The sequence below is a fragment of the Bombus fervidus genome, chromosome 6 (genome assembly GCF_041682495.2).
Source record: "Bombus fervidus isolate BK054 chromosome 6, iyBomFerv1, whole genome shotgun sequence".
NCBI lineage: Eukaryota > Metazoa > Arthropoda > Insecta > Hymenoptera > Apidae > Bombus > Bombus fervidus.
In genome coordinates, this window is record NC_091522.1 from 5,297,975 (window position 1) to 5,314,581 (window position 16,607).

The 16,607-nt window shown below is 36.1% G+C and overlaps 1 protein-coding gene across 6 annotated transcripts in view; it reads right to left on the reverse strand.

Moving 5' to 3' along the window:
- Window positions 1-4,899: 4,899 nt before the first annotated feature.
- LOC139988528 (uncharacterized) overlaps window positions 4,900-16,607 on the reverse strand; it is a 315,648-nt gene continuing 303,940 nt past the window's right edge. For 5 of the 6 annotated variants that reach the window (XM_072006089.1, XM_072006090.1, XM_072006086.1 and 2 more), the window contains exons 8-11: window positions 14,587-14,820; window positions 13,670-13,901; window positions 11,822-13,370; window positions 4,900-11,683 (exon numbers count right to left, since the gene is read on the reverse strand). In XM_072006089.1, the coding sequence (XP_071862190.1) occupies window positions 13,142-13,370; window positions 13,670-13,901; window positions 14,587-14,820 (695 nt within the window). In that variant the 3' untranslated portion in view covers window positions 4,900-11,683; window positions 11,822-13,141. The remainder of the gene's footprint in view (window positions 11,684-11,821; window positions 13,371-13,669; window positions 13,902-14,586; window positions 14,821-16,607) is intronic. The other variant, XM_072006091.1, reaches the window with a different exon arrangement.

Sequence of the window (16,607 nt, forward strand, 5' to 3'; positions counted from 1 at the left end):
TCGACGCAAGTTTATGAATACGTCCACCATAAATATGAAAGGATATGCCGGGTCAGGTCCTGCTCAGTATCCTACTTGAATGAAATTCAAGCACCTACAAAGGAGCAATCATTCCTTCGGAAGTAGTTTTCTGCATGAATTGATTTGCAACTTCGAACAGGATTTATTGATTTGGGAACTGCAATTTTCCAGAGGTTAATTTGCGAAATGAAATTTTGACGTGAAATGGTGACAGTTAGAATTGATCGATTTTAGAGTTTCGTGACGTGGAGAAGATATCGTAAAAGGGTGAAGAATTAGTAGAAAATTGAATAAATAATGACAATCGATTAATGAATTCAAAAGTCTATTTGCTATAAGTAAATTGAAATTCTTTTTCATATCAACATAAAGCTTTTAGAATTAATTTACAGAAAGTTTAGAAATGATTACACGATTAGAATTTTCTAATTCGCCTCTCTGTAAATATTCTTTACATAATTCTTGAACATTTAATTCAATTTAAACTTTGTATATACCTTGGTATTAATTATATTCCTTAATTTCAAAGGAAATTTAGTGACAGAAGACTTTAATCTTGCCATAAAATGTTTTTCTCTAAAAAAAACAAGAAAAAGAAAAAGAAAATATTTCAAACGTAGAACTGTTTACATTCTATCTTTTATTTTAAAAGCCGCATAAATTTTGCTGGTTACCTTGCATTTGAATAAAAAGAATTTTACGACGAAAAATCGTTTTCCTGTAAACAATTTATCGTAATCTTCCATACCGGGCAATATTTTTCAAGCATATTCATTCGATTGCACGGCATGTACACTTCTGTGCATATCATTCTGCACAATTTACTCCTGTGGGATAATAACAACTCCCAGATGTTTCGTATGAATTTCACGACACCCTTGTTCGTGGTTACACTACATCTGGTCAGCTACATTTCTATATAACAGCACTCTACAATGTTAATGTCCTGGATAAATTCATGCATTATGAAAAATATTATTTTATACGCACAAAAATTACTCTTCATATAGTGCACTCTTTTTTTCTTTTCATTTCACTCCTTTCATTAAACACCTTTCATTAAGCATCTTATCAAACATTTTTTCTGTAATATATAATTTTTAGTGTCCATTTATTGAATCTGAATTTGTTTCACGCATATATTTTTCTTCGTTACTTTAGTGTTACGACCGTTCGTGGAGAGACGAGGTCGCGAGGAAAACGCGTCAGCGAGAGGCGTAAATTCTCGCCGTCGTGCGAGTCTGAGGGGGGATCCAGACCCTCCTCAGTCTGCCCGCTCCTTCGCCGCGCTCTTCTATGACGGTGGTAGTGGTGGTGCCGCGGTCTCGCGGCGTCGTATCGGTTCTCTTCGGGGTCCACTCTGACGGAGTCGCCTCTCTTCTCTCTGTTCTTCTCCGCCCGTTCCTTCGCTAGCATTACTTGCTCGCAGTAGTTGCGGACGGCGGCTAACTCCTGTTGGCCTCTCGTCATGGCCTCTATGACCGCTTCAGGGGCTAGCCTATCGCCGATAGTGAGGCGTAGTACGCGGCGCGGTTCTTCCCACGCTGGGCAGCGCTCCAGTGTGTGCTGTGCCGTGTCTTTCTCCTCTTGACAGTGGTGACAGATGGACGTCACCTCCCTTTGAATTTTTAGCAGGTACTCCCCGAACATGCCGTGACCGGTGAGTACTTGCGTCATCCTGTATGTGAGTGGGACTCCTCCGCGGTCCCTCCAGGCCTCCCAGTTGGGAAGGATGGCGCGAACGGCTCGATGCGGCCGCATGGTGTCTTCCTCCAGCAATTGAGAGCGCCACCTTTCCCATGTCCTTCGTTTTGTCTCCCTCCGGACATCTTGGACCGGTCGGTCACAGTTGGTAGGCTGCGTTCCCCCGTCGCCCGGGCCCAGATCCCTCAGGTGGTCGTACACCTATTGGAGTGCAAGGGCTTGCAGTTCGAACGGAGGTGACGCAGCTAGCACGGATGCCGACGCATGGGATATCGTTCTATACCCCCTCGCTATGCGTATAGCGGTTGTCCTGTGTAGCCTCCGCAGCAAGGTCAGGCTGCGGCGCTTGGCCATTAGATCTCCGGCCCATATGGGAGTCCCGTAGAGGATCCGCGATCGAATCACTCCCTCATATAGGCGGCGCACTCCGGTTCCCGCTCCTCCGATGTTCGGCAGTAAACCGCACAGGGCGTTGGCTGTTGCCGTCACTTTCGGGACCAGCAGATCGAAATGTGGACCGAACATCTATCCGCTGTCAATGGTAAGACCCCGGTACCTCATCTGGGATCTCACTGGGACTTCCTCTCCGTCAATGTCAATGTGGGGGGGGGAGGCTCCTCTAGTGCGATGGTCGAAGAACCCCAATGCCTCTGACTTAGTCGACGACACGTTCAGGCCCAGTCTCCGGATGGCGTGCACTGCGCATGCCACGGCGGTTTCCGCGAGCCTCTGTGTCTCATACTATCCGCAACCCCCGGCCAAGACCAAGGTGTCGTCTGCATAGCATACCATGTCCGTGCCCGGTGGCATGGGGCATCGGAGGACTGAGTCATATGCCGTGATCCACAGAATGGATCCCAATACCGACCCCAGCGGGACCCCATACTCGACCGGTCTCTTTTCCTCTCCGTTCCTACCGGTGTACGCGATCCATCGATCGTTGAGGTACGACCGGATGAGGCGTACTAAGTACGGCGGTACCTTGAAACGCTCCAGCGCATCCATTATCCCGTCCCAGTGTATGGTATTGAAGGCGTTTGTGACGTCCAGGGAGACCGCTAGCGCCACTCCTTTGGTCCATGGAGACCATGGCTTCCGTCGTTGATCTCACCCGCTTCACCGCGTCCACCATCGATCGACCTCACCGAAATCCAAATTGGCTGTCGTGCCAACCAGGTGCGCGTTCCGTCATGTGGGCCTCCAGACGGGCGGCGATTATTCTTTCGAATAGTTTGCCCACGTCGTCCAGAAGACATATTGGCCTATACGCGGACGGCGAGTCCAAAGGGCGTCCTTCCTTGTTCAGCAGGATCAACCTCGCCGTTCTCCATGCCCGGGGGTATCTCTCCTCCTTCATCACTTCTATTTTTAATGCAATTCCTCGCCTTGAATACTATCCAAAGTCTTGGAAAATATCATTGATTATTCTTATCCCTAAACCTGGAAAACCAATACACGAAACTAGCTCTTATCGCCCAATTAGTCTTCTACCTACTTTGTCCAAACTATTTGAGAAGATGCTAACAAAACAACTCCTTCCACTCTTAGAGGATTTGAGAACAATGCCAGATCATCAATTCGGTTTTTGGAAGCAACTACGATAGAGCAAATTCATCGTTTAACTCATGAAATCAGCCAAGATTTAGAAAAGAAAAAACATTGCTCTGCGGTATTCCTGGACATTCAGCAGGCGTTTGACAAAGTGTGGCACGAAAGACTTTTGTTCAAATTAAAGAAAATCCTACTACACATCTACTACTCCATCTTAAAATCATATCTAACCAATAGGCTGTTCATGATTAAATACTTAGACGCTATAACCACAACATTTCCAATAAAAGCTGGCGTACCACAAGGCAATGTCCTCGGACCTCTGCTGTTCGCCATCTACACTGCCGATTTACCAACTTTAACAAAGATAACCACAGCGACATTTGCTGATGATACAGCTTTATTAGCATCCCACTCAGATCCAATAATTACCCCGTCAACTCTCTAGCGAGGTCTCGACTCCATGGAAAAGTGGTTCCACAAATGGCGCTTCAAAATAAGTGAAAATAAATCCAGTCGTGTAACCTTCACGCTGCGAAAACAATCCTGCCCATAAATAATATTCCAATCCCAAACAAAGATACAGTCAGATATCTGGGCATGGTTCTGGACAGAAGAATAGCGTGGAAACGACACATCGTAGATAAATCCAAACAATTGAAATCAAAATTTAAAAAATTCTACTAGCTCATTGGCAAACGCTCCAACTTAAACATGCAGAGCAAAATAATGCTATATAAAGCCATATTAAAACCTATTTGGACCTATGGGATCCAACTATGGGGAACAACGAGTAATTCCAACATAGAAATTCTCCAACGATTCCAATCAAAAACTCTAAGATCCTTAATAGATACACCTCGGTATGTTACCAACGAAACAATACATCGCGACCTTAAGATACCCACAGTTAAAGAAGAAATATCCAAGTTCAGAAACAGATATAATATAAGGAGTTAACAACCACCAAAACCCATTAGTTACCCAATTACTTGATACGACGGACCAGATCCACAAACTAAAAAGACAATACCCTTTAGATTGAAGCATTAGATTCAACTAGAATCAAACATACTATAAACTCTTATAGTCCAAGTTACAGTACCACGCCAAAATAATTTACTTATAATTCTCTATGAGAATTGATTGTAAAATTCTCCCAAATAAAAAAAAAATATCTTACTTGCGATTTATACCTCTTGCGACACCGTAACTCACTACTTGCAAGTTACTCCTACTACGATTAACATCGTGGTCTTGCTAGTAACTACTCGAATTAAACACTTCTAACCTTATCGTAAACGACATTACAATTTGACATCGTAACTTACCACGCGAATCTCTCCGAACATTTATATTCTTCGCGAGACAAGTTGTTGGAATAAAGTGTATATTATAACCTGTTAATCCAGTGTTATACAAATTCAACCACCCCTATTATCCTAACCGAAATAGAGGATCGATTAATTCGTGGCGTCGATTATCTAATTGTAACGGGAATTTACGACTCCCGTTGATGCGCCTCCTCCGCGATCGTGTCTCTCCGCGATCGTGTCTCTCCGCGATCGATCGAACAAAGAGAAATCATAGGAAGCACACATAAGAACGATAACATATAAGAAATCCTTTCGTAATTCATTTATTATAATTGTGAATCATTTAAGGGTTAGTTACACAAATTGGAAACATTAGTCGTACATTCGAGATTCCAGACTCACTCCAAAACGTTAACAGAACGATACACTGTTTCGTACTTCCTCCACGATGTCGATTGTCGATACACCATATTAGATAGAAACTCTACATTTAAAATCCCTGTAAATACCTCCTTTTTACCTCTCATCGTTCATCTGTATATAATTAATAATCATTCGATAACGTTTCGTAAGTACAACTTCATTGTTCGATTCGATAAACTTTCGTCTTTTCTTTTCTCCCACTGCTAACATTAATTGTTCAGTCTTTCGAGCGAAAATTCACACATCTTTTCATACATCTTTTCTCTGTCTTTTCTCCTAATATAGTCTTGAACAACGACATTCTTTCGATACTAACCTTCTTGTCCTCTTTCGATTCGAGATCGGGGAGGAGTCGAACTCGTAGGGTACACAGTTATTTATGGTACAGCGATATTTACAAGGTGCTTACGAACAAGAGATACTTACAATAAAAACTCGTCGATTTTCGTTACACTCTTACACCCATTTCTCTCTTATTCCTCTCTTTCGTCTTCTCACACATTCCATCGTAAAGTTCATTTCTCGCCACTTTTCATACAAAATACTCCGTAAATTTCGCAAGAAGCAAGTTCTCCTAATAGGTACGTGCCATTCTCACACATTTCAATGTGATCTGGTCGGTTTGATCCATTAATCAATCTGTTGAAAATGAGCAGTTACTCCGTATTTTGCGTGCATTATTCGTGATACGATATAAAAAAATAGTTATTGGTGACAGTTGATGACAATTATCGTTTTAAATAACAATCACAAATATTAAACCCACACTGTAGTTTTATATGCAAGATTTTACAACAGCGAATTGTACTCTTTTTTTTTCAATTTTGACATGTATGAAGTTTTCTATGAATAGTACAAATACAGAAACCTTTTCTGCCTTTGGAATTGGTGCTGTTTTTATTCCACAACGTTTACTAATGGAACGATCGATCGAACCGATCGAACAATCGAAAGAATAAATACATCCTACCACTCTGGAACATTCAAAAGTTTCCATCGAAACGAGCTATATCCCTGAATGCTTCCACAAATACTAAAACTTGCTCGACCGCTGTCAAACTTTTTCGTCTCTCGCTTCCAGTTTTACATTCGTTCTACGTTAATCAATACGTATAGCGCGAGATTTATACGAAAACAGAGGGAACGTCCATCACGTTCGCTAAATAACAAGCTACAATTTCAGATAAATTATTTTACGAATCTTTCGAATTTATCTAAAAAGAATTATGGAAATTTCCTTATATAATCAAACATTTAAACTCTAACAATTTTCTGCATACATACACAAGTTTTTAGAATTTTTTCTAGTGTAATTTTATTGTTGGTGATTCTATGAATTTTAGTATATAATAATATATTTATAGAAATAAAATAAAGCGAAGCATTCTTTATACGGTCATTTTGTCGATCTAACATATCATAGGAATTAATAGTTATGTTACGATTCTTCAAACCATAGTATGAAAGACGATTGTATAGATCTAGTAATTTCATGATCAAGATTTTCGGAAATTAATCGAAATACAATGCACATTTTCTCGAAACTAATACCGCCATATTATCTATCTCAAAATTGAAAATCCCATGACGCATCATATCCGAGTTCTCCCCAACTTCAACAGGGTCATAAACTTTCCATCGCATGTTCCCCATCACGGAATGCAGTTTCCGACTGTCGTGGCAAATCACTTTGCGCTCCGTTCCATTTACGCATTACACGAGCACGTGTGTTCTCCTAACTTCCTTGAAAGATCCGTTTAGCAGAAATTTGTATTTTATCCGCAAAGTCGGTGATGAGCACGTAATCCTCTTGGAAGTGCTCCTCGCGAAGTGATATCAGGCACTCCGCTTCGAACAAGTCGCCTCGACAATAAAGTAATTTGGATCGCTCAGGAAGAAAGATCACGAAATAGAAAAGAAACATTTCGGAAAGAAACGTGGCGAAGTTTCCTTATTTTAAAAAATTGTGTTATTGAATTATTCTAAAATAACTTTGTAATTTTTTCAATAAGCACGGTTTTGCTAATTAAGATACATTTTGTAGTTTATTTGGAGCTGTGGATCTTGGCGAAATTTATTCAATCTTACATATAATAGTTAATTTAGAAGAATTACAGAGAAAAGTGAAAAATTGTAAATTAAATGTTCTTAAAACCTATTATTACATTGAGTATTACAGATCTATTTTATTTAAGATAAACTCTCAAACAAATACAGACATACATGCTATATATCGTGCAATTCTTGAATTAGGAGACTGATTTCTTTGAAATGAAAATGAAGTTAATTCGTGTCTTTATTTCTGAGCCCTATAATCACACATCTATCGATCGATGCATTCACAACTTGTCTTTGGTATGGTTTTGCACGCTTTCTGAGTTGGATGTAATGGTACATGAAATAAATAATAACCTGGGCAACGTTTAATATATTAATAGAAACAGTAATCATACTTTCAAGTAAAATATAAAACGGTACCATTTCTCGTGTTGATGCTCCTTGGTAATTTATAACAATATTATTCACCTAAAAATCACCTAAAAAGTAACTATAATCAATTTTAAATTATTCTATTATTAGGACAAATATTTTTAAAAAGTAGTATATATAAGTATCTTAAGCAAAGTAGAAATAAAGTTAATCTCTTTGGTAATGTTATATATTTAAAAAAAAGATTAATACGTAAAAACATTAAGTAGTATATGAAGTATCCGAAAAATTAGTATTTGCATAAACAAATAGAAACCAAATCGATATGAATATACACTACTACTGCATCGTGCACGTTACACAAGAATTATTTATAAAACCAGAATGTTTATTGAATATCGAGTGCGTTACGTGAATCTACGATATTAATCCTTTCATACTCTGCACATCGATACATCATAACGTTTCATTGAGTACCTATATTCTCTTTCATATCTTTCATTCCGTTGAGCCAGTACCAATGGGACATTTTGAACCCACGGCAAATTACTTGAAATTTATCCTCCTGCGTGCGTGAAACTCGATCATCAGAATGATTGTTAATAACAAAACAAGAAACAATCAAATTCATTTACATACATAATAATACGCATCGAATTATAAAAGACGAGTTATGCGAATAAAAAGGAAATCGTTTGATTTACAAATAAATATTTTAAATGCAATATCCAGTGAAATAATAAACATGGAATAATAATACACTTTAAATTTCACTATGTAAAATCGTATCTCCTCCACAGTATATAATATTAAAAGACACAGTTTTCTCTGGAGAAGAATCTTGCTAATATATGAAATTCTAAGAGAACCTGGCAAAAGTGGTTCTCAAACGTTTCTTCAATCTGAACCAAATTCATAAAACAATATACGCAAACTTCTATTACATTAATACAATTTTCTAAATTAATCAAAATTTGATTAAAAAAGAGACATAGCTATTAATTAAATACGCAATAAAGTTTTTGTTAATCCACCTGTACCAGTGTCTAATCGACTTATTAAACTTTCATGACGATGAATCAGAATAGAATACATATCTTTAAGAAAGTGAAAAATTCTGTCAAGTTGAAAAATATAGGAGGATCGAGCGATGGAAGAAAGAACGTATAGAAACGCGAAATATTTGAGAAGTGAGAATAAAAGGGCGGAGAACCAGCGTTCTTCCGGCAATTAGAATTTTCCTGGAAACCAGTGCGACTTGCCACAATCCCGCACGAGTGACTTAATTAAATCAGACCAATTAAAAACACGACCATGGCGGATTATATCTCTACCGCGCGATCTAATCAGCGGAACAACACGGATTTCTTCGCACGCCTTTCGAATTAATAATTGACTAGCTCATTGATATCGTGTAGGTATTTAACATAACTCACAAGTTTTTCAAAAGTATCACAACTCAAAATAACTCAAACGATCTTGGATTTTAATAGTTAAGAATGAAAAATGACAGAAATTTGATCATTGTTTCATAGGGTCTATATTTCTTTTTTATTATACCATGTATTTAATAAATAATTATTTTCTAAACTTCCATTTCTTGGTATGTTATGGTAGTTTATAACCACCAAAAGTAAGCCATTTTGTAGAATTAATTGCTTGGTACAGATATTTGATTGTTTATTACATGGTCTATTGTTGGATTCAATCAGTTGTAAAATCGTTTGTTGCACGAAAAGTTGTGTGAACTGTTCCATTGTTGTTATGGGGTACATTGTTATAGTTGGTCGCTTAGTCGCGTGAGAGAATCATATTTTTCGAAATGTGTTTCGACGATAGAAATAAAGCTTGAATTGAAATTGACGTATTGAACTCTGAGATCAAAATATGTTTATTTTAATTCCGTTATTGTCAATACGTATCATGCTTCATTTTCATCTCTTGTACCTTTAATACGAATGTTTTGGTCGAGTAAAAGAAAATTAACGAAATTTAATATGAATTTTAATCGGAAAGAATATTTCAAAATGTATGCAATTGTACAGAATATTAAAGCATAAAGGTTTATATATAATTTTAAGACGTTAAAAACCTAACATGAGTGTAAGAAATAAAGAAACCAATGTAAGAACGTAAAATCACTTTTCTCCGAGTAAAATGTGATATTATATAATCTATATTTTCCTTCTTAAATATAAGTATACAAGTATATAAGAAATTTCTGTTTCACGTGCTATTCTCGTTACGCGACTTCAATGAGCTATTCAATTACTAGAATGTTAACCTTACAATTCTTAAATATTAAATATACTGTATCCTCGTTATTAGCGTCCCAATGAGTGTGCGAACATACAGCGTAAGAATTAATGTATAAATGAATAATTATTACTTATACTATCATCTTAAAATAAACGTCGGTTTACGTCTAAATAAAAAGAACCTAATATCATATGCGAGAACGAATGGCACTGTGAATCCTCATTTAATAAAGTTAATTCCTTCGAACTATACAAAATTCCAGTTGAAGGACCTATTATCGATTAATTAAAAATACAACTAAAAGCTTTCGTTCCTTCGTAAAATCGATACAATGGCACAGAGAGTAAGTTGTCGGCTACGAAACCTCCGATTACATTACACTTTCGATCTAGGTACAATATTCTCTTACATACAACACACATTCTCTCTTTCCCTCTCTCTTTGTTTGAATTTCTTAACAATTACCGTAAATTACATTGTTTCTATTTACAGCGTGATATACATACAGATCGTTTCTCTATAAAAGTCGTTTCGCGGTGCGTTTTATTTTATTTGTTCTTTTTCGTTTTTTTTTTTTTTTTTTTTTTTTTTTTTTTTGTTGCATGTATTCGAGATACAAAACCGCTGTAACTTCGTTGAGATCGATCAATTTCCTGTTTTCTTAGAAATACATGATTAACCATCGATCATAGTGAATCCCGATTTCAATCAATTTAGATAGAAATTAAGCGTTCTATCCACATGGTTCTTGTTTTCTTTGCCTTCCTTTTTTTTTTTTTTTTATTTACTTTTTTTGTTCATTTTTTATTTTTCTTACGGTGCTAATTAGAGATTGATGTTATTCTAGGAAGATCGATCGATCGTCGATTCGTGTCGTTCGATCGTGTTGTTTTCGTTCGTCCATCGATTGCAATATTGATCCTCTGATCGCTGACTGTTCGTTCCGGTGCACTGAGCTTTAATCGAGAGAAATCTAAACAATACTACCGACTAATAATGTAAATGTCTTCATTGTAGATGACGATGTTATGCGTCGCTCAAATATTTAATTATAAAATTTTCATTAATGTTTAGAAAGAATTATAATTTTGAAGTTATTTCTAAATATAATCTGCTAACACATAATAATATGTTCATAGTAAAAATTCATAAGTCACATTTGTAAAGTTCATGTTAGCTCTGAAGCAACTTCTAATTATTCATAAAATTTATAGACGAATTCGTAAGAAAATACTAACATATAAATTTATATTTTGAGCGACACATAATTTTTTATTCTTTTATCCTGTCTTTCCAACAAGAGAAATATGCTTACAAGTTCGTACTAGAAAAATTATTATCCAGACCACTACGCTATCAACATTTTTTACTATCACATGTATCATCTTTAAGTGTGACAACGTCGGTAGCATAGTCAGGTTTGAGAAAAATCTAAAAGATCTGGTTAACAAGAAAGGACCCGTATTTCATTTTCTCATCGACTAGGCAGTGATATACTTTTTTCAGACAGTCTTCTCGATCTTTCGACAAGGAGAAATGATTTTTCGAATGGAAAAAGTTGCGGTTGTTTATTGCTGTACACAGATGGCGCAGATATGTATTGTTTTTTTTTCTTTTTTTTTTTTTTTTTTGAAGCGTGTGCGTGATTTTCGTTAGAAAAACTTGATTCTTGAATGACAAATTATTGTACGTACACATAGGATATTGATCCGCCTTTTTTGCAGATTTATTATTATTGTTATTACTGTTCAATAGGCAGTGATACTTCTTTTTCATTTTCATGAAATTCTTACTAAAATATTTCAATCTTGATCTACTAATGAAAATAATTCACGCAGAAAATTTGTATGATATAGAGTTCTAATTATTGACTTTACAAATAGAAGAAATGATCAAAAGTTCCTTATCCCGTTAAATTATAATTGCAATTTATAAAAAATTATTTTGTCTTTCATTATTGAGCTTTCTCATGTAGAAAACTGAAACATATCAGAATTCAATCGCAAATAAAATAATTATTCCCACACAGCACACGAAGTTTTCAAAGACATTCTACGTTCATTTTATGTCTTGTGATTTAATTTGAACATTTTATAAGTTTGTCCAAATGTTTCGACTTAAAGATGTCTTACAAATAGCTATTATTGTAATATAAGTATTATTAATATAATTATTCTTCTCAGTAAGATAAAATAAGTAAATATGTCAGTATCTTGAAAAGTTTGGTGTAAGATGATAATCTCTTCTTTAAGGCGTTGAAAGATATCTTTGAGATATTTGAAAATGACATTATTAGATTTCTTTAAAACATCCATAAAGCGTCTCTGTGCTGTCTGGGTTGAGTCCTAAACTATAGACCAGAATAAATCTTTTTCCAGTATCGATTGTTACTTTCTTCTTTTTCCCCACTTCTCACAATTCTTTTTACCCAATTCAGATATCAAAATCTACTTACAATCATAATCATCTTACATGACGATATTGCAGATGTTTACTTTCGGTATCGATCGCAAAAACGGATGCTGCCCGCGTAAAAACGTTCTATTTCCGTTATTTACATTCAACGTATTTACTTATACTTCCTAATCGATAATCCAGCCTTTTATAATCGCAGTTTCTTATCAAAAACAGTATTATTTTCAATAACATCATCTTCAACAAACAATAAGGGTTTTCTTTTTTTAATATCCCTGTCCTCGATCGGTGTCTGAAGGAATCTTCACTCAAATGAATTTTTATTTCTAACAGAGCTTCTCATTAGAATTTCCATAGAAATAGGTGAAATTCTCAGTACACCGATGTCGTATTTACAACGCTCTCGTTAAAGTTCCCACCTCGTTGGCCGAGCTCTCGTTCGATTCCGGTGTCGGGCAGCGGCACGCGTAGAACGATTCCACGGCGAAAGGTAACAAGTTTGTTCACTTCCAACGCTCAGCATCCAACTAAATTTCCGTCTGTTGCACGAGGTTGATCTACACGGATCAAATACCGTCAATTCCGGTATTAAAAGCGTACGAACCACGAATATTCCTTGAAAACACCAATTGAAATAATCTTCAAGGAAACTGTGGTACGATTCTATTCTCTTCTGATTTCTCATGGAAATCGAATTTTTCACCAAATTTTCCGGTTTCTTTTAAAGTTCCATATTGGAGAAAAAAGAAATGATGATATATACGAAAAGAGGGTCACCACCACGTGCTCGTTTCCGGTACCAAGACGAAGGCCTCCTTGATTTTCGCTCGAAGAAACAATGATTCCAATCAACGACAAGTTAGCGTTCGTTAGTATGGAACGCCTGCTTTTTACAGCGGCTTCGTTCGCCGTTCCATAGAAAATCGGTCTCTCGATTAAAAGCAGTACTTCCGCGTGCTCACTTCTGGTACCGGGCTCAAGGACGGGGGCCGTCCCTCGCGCGGGACACCCCCTTCCTCCTGTCAGCCGTAGTAATAGCTTTTCGTGCTCATGCTCCGTGGATTTTCTGGACGTAGAATCGTATGAAGGCTATCTGTGCCCACCATGTGGTTACCTAGATCCACCCTGACACCTGTGTTGCCAGGGTAGTGTCCTGGCGCTGGGTGCATCGTGGTGGGCGACATTGGTATCCTGGTTTCCGCGTAGTAACGGTCGCCGTGGAGCCTCTCGGCTAGCTGAGTCTCTGGAATCCTGGAAAGAATTTAGTTAATTTCGAAATTTCGCTTTTTTTATTTGGTTTTATCTAAGTATAGTAGTTGATTTATATGATGTTTATTTAATTTTTGAAAATATTGATTATATTGAAATTTTGATCAGGATATATCCATTATATATAATATGTATAATATATATAAAACAGTTCGTTAACATTACAATTACATCAGAATTCCAGGATTTCCATAATTGATAAAAATCTTTGACATATAAAGAACATTATATTGAACGAATACATTGACCTGTTTGAGAAAAGAATTAAATGGGTTACGAACCTTGTGTCTTGCATTGGGACTGGCACCGGCGTGGTAAGATCAATATCCGCGTCGATCTCCGAAATGTCATCGGTGAATCCATTTGGAAGCGCTTCGTTATTTGCATGGAATTTCGCATCTCTTTTTGCACGATGACGACTGACAAGAAGTCGTCCAATTACCAAGCCCAGGAAAATTAAAATACCGGCAGTGACCGACACTATGATGTACAGGTAGAACTTTTCTTGATTTTCTGTATAAAACGAATCGATAAAAATATTATATTAAAATATAATAATGACACAGTTTATGTATTTAATTAAAATTGAAATAAATTATAGGAGGTTCGGGAAGGTTCAAGTCGCATGCAAATTTGCTAAAAATTCTGTCTACTGTTCTAAATGCAATGCCAAACACAAACTGCAAATCTCACAAATGAATCGCTGTTTCGAGCAATGAAATGCACTACTGTGTTTTTCTACTATGGTCTTCAACTATCCTTCGCTTTTCTACGTGATACAAATAAATACACTAAAAAGTTCATTATCTAGACATACAACCATTTCTACAAATTTTAATCTTTTCCATTATTATTAAATCTCTTATTTGAAATACCAGAAAAGTAATACCTTCTTAACATTGTTTAACACATACCATATGGTACAATAGGAAGTAATATTATCAATAGTCAGTATAAAGGATTATTACCCAATTCAGATATAGTAAATTATCGATCGCAAGTAATATCCCGATAATTGACTATTTTTCCCACATCCAATAAAAACGAATTCTACCTTTACCGACATCTTCCTACACAGTATCTTTCAATAGTCGATAAAGTAGAGTAAAGAAACAAAATCCAGTAAGTGGAACCGATAAAGTAGACTTACCAATAGATCGAACGAGAAAAAGGGTACAAAGTGTACCTCGATACTTACTCGATATAAACGAATAGGCATTGATCCATTCATTGATATATCCGACAACGACACGATCCTCTTCCGGAAAGGCGTAGACTACCGTGGTGCAATTAATCGGTGACATCGTACTGCTGGTAGTAACATCAGCCACATTGTTGTCGAACATAATCATCCCTTGCATAACCGTAGGTGTTAGGGGCGAGTCTTTCGCTCCTATACCAACCGATTTAAACTTGTTCGTTCGTGTGTCCACTGTATACGCGAGAAATATATGAATAGAGGAGATTGGTCCAGAAGAAATAAAAAGGGGTGAGAGAAGACAATGCACAAGTAAGTGCCAATAAGTTATATCGACCATTCCTCGTATGGTTATTTACAAGAAGCCGACAATCTAGCTGAATCTTTACGCAAATGCGATACAAATAATATCAAGAAAATTTTAATACAGCGCACATTTTTTTATAACATAATATTTTATTAAAAATATTTATAAAGTATTTATAAAATTTTATAAATATTTATATTTTATTTAAAACATTATATACTGCAATCAGTATTTACATATGATTATCAGATTCGATTTCGCGAATAATACTGAAATGAAATTTAATACAAAGGTAATCGAATCACGGTTAATTTATTTTACAGATAGCGTATTTCTTGCCAAGGCAACTGTGATTTATTCGTAGGTACGGATTATTTACATGAGTATTGGGAATAACATGATGTATAATGTAATCCTCCACCAAATTGTAATTGCGTCGTATTATTATGCATGTTGCGATCAATGCGAGTATACAAGGGTGCTGTGTAAGTGATAGAGCATACGTAGAAAATTTGTTATCAGAGAAAATATCGAGAAAAGTATACAGGATGAATTTACAAATTGGAAGCTGTACATTAAATAAAAGCTGAATTTTATTCAGGACACAACTCAATTTGATTTATTTAAAATTGTTTTTATAGTGTACATCATTTAATAAATATTAAATGAAGTTCATGTGGCAGTTTCTGACGATACTTCAACGCGGTTATTGATTTCGGAACTAAACTCAATAGATTTTCTGCTAATGTGTGCATAGTGAGTTCTGTAATTAGGATAGTTTATATTTAATTATCCCGCTAGTTAAGATGAGTTAAAATTTTTAATTAGCATTTTCAATAATAATTTCGTCCCTTTTTACTTTTTTATATATTTCATGAAATAGTTGATTTCTGAATTTATTTTCTGGATGTTCCAAAAAAACTAGACTTATTCATATACATATTTGGAATAAACTGAATAAAATCTCATGTATTATTTATATATATATTTAATACAAATTCTCAAAAAGAAATGACATATTCACCAACATACTATATATTGAATAAAATACTAATTCTATGCAAGTTATATTGTCTTTAATGTATTATAAAATTGTATATTATAAATTGTTTATACATATACTGCCAAATAAATTCTCTTATAAATATGTATAGTATAAATCCTCCTATCCAAACCACTTTTCTCAAAGAACCAAACATATAAAATATATAAAACCATATCCATCCCACTATTTCGATACTCCGATCTTAAAATTCAGCAACCTTTAACAACAACAAAATTGAGCAACGATAAAATCCAATAATCTTTAGATAGCAAAACATAGAAATGGTATCTTTAATACTAAAAAATCCTCTCGTCAAATCCATCTTCTTCAATAAATCAATAAAACTATATATTCCTTCCACTATTCGCCATACAAATACTGCGATTATAAAGTTTAACAATCTTAAAGATGTCAAAAGTTGGACAGACATTAAACAAAGTTCGTTCGGTGTCTTTGTTGGACAATCGGAAGTGGCCCGTAAAACGCGACGGGTTTTCCCTGACGTGGTGGGTTGAAATAACGGGGAACGAGAGTCCGGCGCGCGGGGGGTCCGTCGATAACCCGTTCGACGTGTCGTTCACCCCGTGTTTTTCACGGATCGATGGTCCGGTAAAGGAGATACTGATACTCCGCGCTTTCGACAGGTTTTCAGTGCTCAGACAGGCCGCG